Source organism: Thalia democratica, chromosome 9 (assembly GCF_965202585.1).
Source record: "Thalia democratica chromosome 9, ktThaDemo2.hap1.1, whole genome shotgun sequence".
In the NCBI taxonomy this organism is placed as follows: Eukaryota; Metazoa; Chordata; class Thaliacea; order Salpida; family Salpidae; genus Thalia; species Thalia democratica.
Genome location: NC_139173.1, coordinates 33507163 through 33516382, shown reverse-complemented (window position 1 = coordinate 33516382; position 9220 = coordinate 33507163). Strand labels below are relative to the sequence as shown.

Here is a 9220-nt window from a genome sequence, read left to right as displayed (position 1 = left end):
TTTAATCGAAAGTACTTGGCCATTAGAAATGATTCTTTTTTCAGTTTCAAATACTTAAGTCTAACAACTGCATCTACAAGATGTTTCAAAGCAAAAAACTTTTTAATCCTCCTCTTCTTTTGTTTGACTAACATCTAGTTTTTTGTAAAAAAAATACAAGTCTAACATATTAGGAATTTAATACTTTAGCATGGTAAATATTGCTGTAATACATTTTTATTTAATCTTGTAAAATACTTTGCAAGATATTTTTAACTGTTAAATAAACTTGTCTTATGTTTAAAAGCTACAATCTACGGTGACTTTAAAACATAATATGAAAATGATCTTTTTACATATTATGACTAACAAGACAATGCATACATCATTTAAAAAAGAATAATATTACATTTCAATGTTTGAGTAAATATTGACTTTTAATTTATTTCAAGTACTTTATAAATATCAAAGGAACAGGATATAGATGATAGTACAAATATATACTGGTGAAATTGTATCAAAAGCTAACTGCTCTTGTTTTTAATATATATTTTTGTCTCAAATTTAGTCCAAAAACTTATTTTGATATCAAAAAATTGGTAAAAGAAAGTTCAAATTAGTAGCAAATCCAAAACGCTAGTACATTGAAGTTCAAAATAAATGCTATCCACATTGTTACAACACTGCAATGCTTACACATTTTAGTATTCTGTACACGGTCACACTGTGGTTTATTAAAAGTTTACTTAATTAAATTTGTTTAAAGAAACATCAACAACTGCTATTTTCTTTAAAACTAAAATAAGAACATTGTATGTAGTTGATATTGCATATATCTAGATTGTTCTTCTATGACACAACCGTATAGAATACGTTCATTTAATACTTGTTGTAAATAATTGATGTCTTAAGCAAAATCAATACAACAATACTATATAGATGGACATTAACACAAATACACATAACTAAGGATGTAGTCTTATAATTTTTCTAAATTAGAAAATTTTCTTACAACTCAGAACTTTTAAAAACTTGGGTCTATTATCGAAAAAAAATCGACAAACCTAAGATGAGCAAATGAAATGTTTATATTTTCTGGCGAATAATGTAAATTGCTATAGAACAGGGTTTCCCAAAATGGTAGGCCCTCTTGGTGACAACATTAGAAATTTAGGAAACACACTTTGAAACTTGAAGCAAAAAAGACTTAGACGTTGTTTTGCAACTTGTACACTGATAATATGGGAAAATCTAGTAGCTTTTTTTTTCAATTTAATGAAATGCTCTGTCATATAAATTCACGTTCTCAAAATTAGAATAATTCTTCATGTAAAAATATTACCCGCATAGGCAATGTAGAGAAAGAAATGTAATAAAAAAAAATTAGGCATGTCTGTTAAAGCTAACATTAAATTTGAACGTGGTCTGCACTTTTCCGACCCCTGGTATAAACATAGGACTTTTTGTAAAATATGCCATAATGAACAAAGCTTAGCCACATATGGTGTGAAACTCCCTAGAAGCTTAATTATTTAAATTAACTCACCTTAAGAATTATCAAAAAAAGATTTTTTTTAAATGGAATCTTACTAGGTGAAGTTAATTTTTATACTCAAGTTTAACAAACAATTATTAAAAGTTGTTTTATATATTCAATGGTTATATCCACAGCAACTTATTTTAATAGTAGAATAACTAACTGTATTAAATTCTACTATATTTAGCACTCTATTACAATAGGTTATTAATGTCGAATGTTATTTACAAATATTGTCTTGAAAAAGATAAACTTGGTCTTTTATAGTTTTAGGCAAAAAAACAGAGGGGACTTAGTGTTAGTAAAACTTCTAAAAAGTGCTTTTTTTATAGTAAATAATAATATTGTTATTATGCAAATGCAGAAATTAATAAATTTAGAAAACCATTATAAAATAATATCAGTCAATTGAGTTTTTAATGAAAAAGTTAACAGAATAGGGCCTTACTTTATTGAAAAAGCTTTAACTAATTATTTTTAGCACGTTAGAAGATTTGCATAAACTAAATAAATATTAACATTTTTCACATTATTTTTTTCAAAAGTTCAGCACAACAAAACAAGATAAATTTTTTTTGAATATTTTTTATTAACTATACGACAAAACGCCGCAATAAGGAATTGTTTAGATGTTTCTACTTCCTTGGGAGGTGTTCGTTGCTGATCAATGCCATCGGTTAGTTTTGCTTCTTCCTGAAAGAGCATCCTGAAAAATGAATAATATTTATTTATTAAAATTAGTGTAGACACAGAACTACACGCAGTCTTCAGTTAGTCTAATATTTTCTCAACAAAAAACCAACTAAATAAAAATAGGGTCAAATATAAATAAACTGTTAGTGCAAGAGTTAAGAGAAAAAGTTATAAAAGAAAAAGATGTAAACACGTGAAACGATGTTTAGAACTAGAGATAAAAATAAAACTGGAGTATGCAAAAATATTTAATTCAAGTAGTTGATGCATATTAAAGTTAAAATAAAAATTTATCAATTGCTCTGATTAAAACAATTGAAAAGAATAAAGCCTAAATTAAATATTAATAAATAAAGTTATTTTAAAATAAACTAAAACAAACTTAGTAAAGTTTAATCAAATAGCATTTGTAAAAAAGAATAAAATAAATAGAATACAAAATAAGCATGTGACCAATTTTTTTATAACTAAGAAAACTTTATGATTAATGAGGCCAACTACAAGAAAAAAGCAAACTTTCATTTAATACATTTTTTATTACTAAATGTCAATCTATTTAAGGAAATTAAACATTAAAAAGGCTTTTAATAACATATTACATATATCATAATTTTTCTTATAAAATTATTGTGGTTTCATGGAACAAAAACTTGCACTTTTATTTTTATTCAACTCTTTAAATTAGTAAATTTAGAACCTTATTATCGTTAAGTATACTAATAATGTAAGGTTAAGTAGATTGATGATGATATTCTATAAAAATATATAACTTATGATAATATGATAGTGATTATAGAAAATTCGAAAAAGAATACTAATTAACAGAAGAAATAACCTCTCATAACTTGTAATGACAATTATAATTATAAAAATAAATGTTTTTAGACAGCATGTTATAGTACAAAAGAAATACTTAAATGTTTTATTATTAAAAAACTCGATGAGTTTATTTTAAATTCATTGACTATGAAAACTTTAAAAAATCTTTTTAAGTTAAAATAATAATAGTTCAAATCTAAGTTCAACTAATTAAAAAAGCTTTTTCAAAAAACTACAGAAAAGAACAGAATATAAAAACTATGGTCATACTAATGATAAAATGACTATTTGTTTTTAGCTATATTGAAACAAATAAACACAACAAATGATGGTTCTACAAGTAAGACATGAAACTTCTGTTTTAGTAATATGACCTACTCTTAAGATAGATTTTTTAGATAAAGTTGTACCACAACTAATAGTTGTCCTACCTGTTTAAAGCACAACAACACAATTAAGATAAAATTCAATATAATTAAGAGAAGAAATTTTTTTTTGCTTACACTTCCAAGGGAACTTAGTTTTGTTTATGTCTAAAACAGATTATTTTACCACATTATACTGCAAACAAGCTACAAAATTTATATAAATATAAGGTTTGCAAAATTTTCTCCAGGTTTTGTACACCTTTTTAGGTATAGTTTTACTTTAAAGCTTTATAGTTTAAGGTAAAAATATAAAAAGTATAAAAACATTGATAAGATATATATTATTTTTATTAAAATAAATTTTTGTTCATGTTAAAAATAAATAGATAGATTTTTTGTGTCATTTCAAAATCTTACTAATTAACATGTTAAAATTGTCTAATATTCTAGGTTTTTAAAGTAATTTTTGTTCAAAACTCCGGTTTTTTCTATTTATCAAATTCCTGGTTTTTTAGCCTGAATTGTCAAACTCCAGGTTTCCAGGTTTTTTGGCTACCCTGATATATACAGTGAGGTTTTTTATAATGTCAGTTGCCAAAAAGATACAAAACTAGGTCCTTTATATATTTAATTATTCTTTAGATTTAATATATATTGTAGAAATTGGTGCACTTAATTTTTCAAGTTAACAAACAAAAATTTATGTGTTGAATGGACTTGATGAATTTTATTTGAATAAAAATTAGTCTTGTATATGTTTAAAAAGGGCTGAAAAATCGTAAGCACTTATAATTTTTGTTATCAATTTTACTTTAAGGAGGGGAACCTGATATTTAAAGTTTGGCTAATAAATAAGCCAAATACAAACTTTGTAAAAGCTTGTTTGAGTTGTGAGAATGTTATTTCTTTTGTTATATGCTACTTTACTTTCAAAAACTTTGTTGGTTTAATTGAAGAATGGATACGTTTATTGTTTATTTAAATAAAAAAGATGTCTAACTGTTATAAGCTTGTCCACAATTAGCTGCAAAGTTTATGAATATTAATTAACTTGAGCACGTAAACCAAATATAATTGATCTATTTATTACTTTATTCTTTTAAAACTAATTTTTACTGCATCTTATAACTTGATTGGTACAAATGAAATGTTTAAAGGGCACAGGGGGGAGGGATAAATCACTTTTTTCTTAGTCTTATCTTATATTATTGAGTTTTAACTAAGCTGAAGATGCTTGTTACAGACTTTAAAAGTTCAAAAAAATTGAGATATAGCATGTCAAAGTTGGAGGCGACAAATATCCTTATAGGAGGCGCAAACTATAACAGCAAAAATATAGTATTTCACTGAAAATCTATTTTCTACATTTTTTAACATAAGTACCTCAAACTATTAGGAAATCTTCCTTGCAATATTTATAAAATTCTTAACATTCTAATTGTTGTAAGGAACATTTTCTGAAAGTTTTTAGCTACCTTAAAAAACATAGGAGGTAGATCTTTAGTGATTTCTAGTTATTTGCGTTTTAGTTTGTGCCTCTCATAAGGAACCTATTGTAGCAACATTAAGCTTATTCAAAACTCAATAAAATAAGAATAAATTGTAAAAAAAGCGATCATTAATCATCAACAGTAATATTTATATGACAAAAACAAATACAAGGTTGAGGATAAAGTTTTGATTTTTGAAAAAAAAGTTATGGTAGTTCTGCTTACACAAAACAACCAATGCTTAAGACACTAAAACAGCCTAACTACCAGGTTTAAAAAGTTAGGTTTTTTTTAGTACAAAACTAAATTAAATGGTATGAAACTGTTTTAAATAGTATAACAACATTGTAGAGATACTGTTTAACTACTTTAATTTGTGGTTTTAAATAAAAATATTATTGGCACAAAAAAATTACTTTTCTGAAGATTTTAAATCTTTATGAACTTTGTTATTTTTTATATAGAAATAGGCTTAAGTATAAAATATCAAAAAAATCCAGGTTTTTTCCAGGATTCAAAGTTTTTTAGCAGCCCTTAAAATCACAATGGAAATGCTACAACATTAAACACAAACAAGAAAAGTCTTAAACTTAATAAAAACCAAAAATTACCTTCTGTAAGCCTAGCTTTTCCTCCGGTGGGCTGGCAAAGAACAGCAGAGCACCCTGAGCACACGACAACGGTCTGGGCGTGGCTGAAGACGGTGGTGATCTTGTAGCATCCGGGGCACTTGACGTCCATGAAGTAGGAGTTTGGTGACTGAACCAGCCTCTTCTTCTTGTGTTTGCGCTGCTCTTCCTCAAAGGAGGGGTTCAAGAGATCGATTGACAACTGTTGGCAGTCATTTAGTCAATTGATGATAATAATCAAATAATTACTTCAGATTATCTATACTAGAGTGAATGGATAATTTACAGAATTTTGTAAGGTTAAATTTATTCAAAAAGCAATAACATGGGAGTTACTTTAAACAGTTTATTAAAGTTTTAAAATGTACTTTATTTTTATAGATACTGAAATGAACCAACTTTGTAACAGATAATCTAATATTTTGAAATTGGAAAACATTGATATCATATGTCTAATGTCTTTATAAATCTTGGATGGTAAGTTAATTGAAAACTAGTTTGGTACTAGATTATTCTAATGCTCTAACATGACTAGTAATGAAAAAAAGTTGTTTTTTATACAAAATGTTGAAATAATTGAGGGGAGAAGAATATTAATGATACATGGGCAATTTCTTGTAAATATGGTTTGTTATTACACAAGCTTTCTATTAACTCTATTAGTATCAAATTATTAATATATTTATCCTAAAATAAATACTTAATATTAAGTTTCTTTTAACACATCAAGTTTTTATTACTAATTTTTAAAAGAAAATTTAAAATTATATAAGTGTTAATGAATAATTTTCTAATTATCTCTGCTGTGTTAAAACCAGTAGTGATATTTTTTGCTAATATATTCATTTATCAATTCAAATTATTAACTAAATTTAACTGTTACTTATTGAACATTAAGTGTACTTTTATCAACCTAAAGAAATTTTAATGGCTGTTTAAAACCACTGATCTAAATTATTTAACACAATTATTAATAATTAAATAATTACATATGGTTAGATAGAAATAATGTATTATGAGTATTTCTTACAACCTATTTTCAAAGAATTGTGTGGTGTAACTAATTAACATTTGAGAAATTGTTAGTTGTAAGATCAAAACCAGCACTGGGGCATGATCAATAAATCTATAACTTACTGTTATTTGTAACTTAAACTATTAAGACTTATAATTCTATTTGCACTAGAACAAATCTTACTGCATTTGGATATTGATTTTAAGACAGAGTTGAAAAGCTATAAACAGGGTGATTTATTCAGAATTTCTATTATGAGAACTTAATCACAAGAATACTATCTATGTTCCTAAATGTAAGTTTTTTGTAACTGCTAAAATAAAACTATGTAGACTTCATTATAAAACACGTGAAAACAAACATATAATTTGTATATGAGTCAACCACTACAACTTTAAGAGTTATTTCAAATCAGCTATAAGGAACCCAAGCAGAAATTCATTACAGAGAAAAGGATTATACATAATCAATTTCTACAGATTTTAAGCTACATTATTTAAATTTGTAGCAATTTTAATTATATTCACATTCTGATAGTATAATTTCTTCTTAAGATAAATATCAAAAATTTCATTGACTATGCAATTAAATTAAATATAATATTATATGACATAATACATCAATTACTACGAGCTTTAACAAAATCATGCAGTAAATAAAAAAAATTTACCTGCCAAACATTTATAGAATTTGAAACACAATGGGAATAATTTAAATAAGGTTGGAGGTTTAACTGTAAAGGTTTGTCATAATGGTGTTTTCTTGAACTAACAAAAACTATTTTCTGTCACAATGAACCCCATAATACTCAATAATGAGCATTACTACTTTACACTCATACCACTAAGTATATTCTTTTATAATCTTAATGGATAAATTTTCATATAACCTTCTAAATATTTTTAGTTCAAAATACAGAGAAGAGATTTTCAAAGAATTTGAAAAGACCTTATCTAAACCAGTTGCTCTAAGAATAAATATACTATTCCCGTACATCAAAACAATCCAAAAATTACTAATATAAATAAATATTAATATTTAAAACAAGCTTATTACTTACTGGCATGATTCAAGTGTAAAGATCTAGCTGGCCATAGAGTAAGAAGGTTTACAATGAAATATTCAGAAAACATAACTTTTTTACTAAAATGGCTTTTTATTATTTTGTTTTAAAATCAAGACCTTAAAAGTAGTTTAATAAAACAAAGCTTTTTTTATAGTTTACTTATCCATTAAGTTAAGAAATTAATTATTCTTAAATAATGTTTTGAATAACAAAAGTTTGAATAAAACTTTTGATTTTTGAAAAATATTAGTTTTGTTAAAACTTAAAAACATTACCTTCTAACTAAGCTTTACAAAAACAAAATTTTACAAAAAAAAAAAACAATATCAAACTAACGGTTTTTTAACAACAACTAAGAAAAAGTATTTTTTTAGCAAAAAAAGTTATTATATGATAAAAATCTTATGAGGATGTGAAGCGTATATTTATTTTATTAACATATCAAATAATATTTAAATTAATACACTAAACATATATATGTTTATCAAAACTACCAGATTAATAACGAACAGATAGCCAAAAACTACCCGAGCATGAAATTTTAAGCTAAAACAAACAAGCGTTTTATAATTTACAACTATTCTTTAATTCTTAAACTCTGACAACGCTGCCATATATAATAGTTGTATTTTTATATTTTAATTCTAACTTGTGGAAAGTATATTAAAAGGTCATTATAAGCTGAAAAAATCTGAAAATAAAGCTTATTCAGCAAATCAAATAGTTTTTTTAACAACAACAAAGGACGCTCAAAATTTTTAGTCCTAGAACGTGGTGCACTAACAACCTTATAGTTATCGAGTCGCACGCAAGGGATACCTTTTAACAACTTTTCCAGGACAAATATTGAAATAAAAGCATATTGAAACTTTTTTGTTAGCCTTCAATAAATGTTGTTGATTGGTGGCGTAAGTAAGGTTTTTAATGACGACCTTAAATACAGTAATAGTTTAAAATAGTAAGAATAAAGCCAGCAGGTTTAAACAAAAAAAAGTTAGAATATTATAATTTTATATGTACATGGTTTGAATATATTTCTAATACATTGTAAAACGATCTACTTTCAGCAATAAGCCATTTCAACTTTTTTATTTTGCGTGTGAACTTGATATGAGAACAACAAAAAGCTAAAACTTCGTCCAAATAATGTTATTCATAAAAAATGTTATAGATTATTTAAATAAATAAATAAATAACGAAAGTAATATAAAAAATGTTATCAAAGTGGTTAAGCTTATTTTTAGAAAAAAAAAACTTTTTTTTTACTTAAAATACTTAGGACATAACTTTTACTACTCTCTATTTTGTCTTTGATTTATTTTACAAAAATAATTTTTTATTAGATTTTTTTACTTTAGTAGCTTCCAAATAATTAAAACTTTAGTTTGTTTAGGTACTGTGAATTCATTTTACATGAGTTTTTAAACGAATGTTTTAAATAGCTTATAATTATTGTCATTACAATAACAAATTTTGAATTTTATTTGTACTTCAAACATAACTATTCAAAATATAGTTTTAATTGTTTGCTAACAAAACATCCTAGTGAAGTAACTTCACTGGAATATAAATAAAAACAAATTATACAGTAATCTTCCTTTATTCTACCAACATATGTTTCTGT

At 25.1% G+C, this 9220-nt stretch overlaps 1 protein-coding gene across 1 annotated transcript; it reads right to left on the bottom strand.

Moving 5' to 3' along the window:
* Positions 1-2064: 2064 nt before the first annotated feature.
* LOC145844035 (small ribosomal subunit protein eS27-like) lies at positions 2065-7661 on the bottom strand. The gene is made up of 3 exons (XM_082951362.1): positions 7591-7661; positions 5498-5717; positions 2065-2222 (listed from the first exon to the last, which is right to left on the bottom strand). Exons 1-3 carry the CDS (start codon positions 7594-7596, stop codon positions 2194-2196), a joined length of 255 nt encoding a protein of 84 aa, XP_082807488.1. The 5' UTR covers positions 7597-7661; the 3' UTR covers positions 2065-2193.
* Between the last annotated feature and the right edge of the window lie 1559 nt (positions 7662-9220).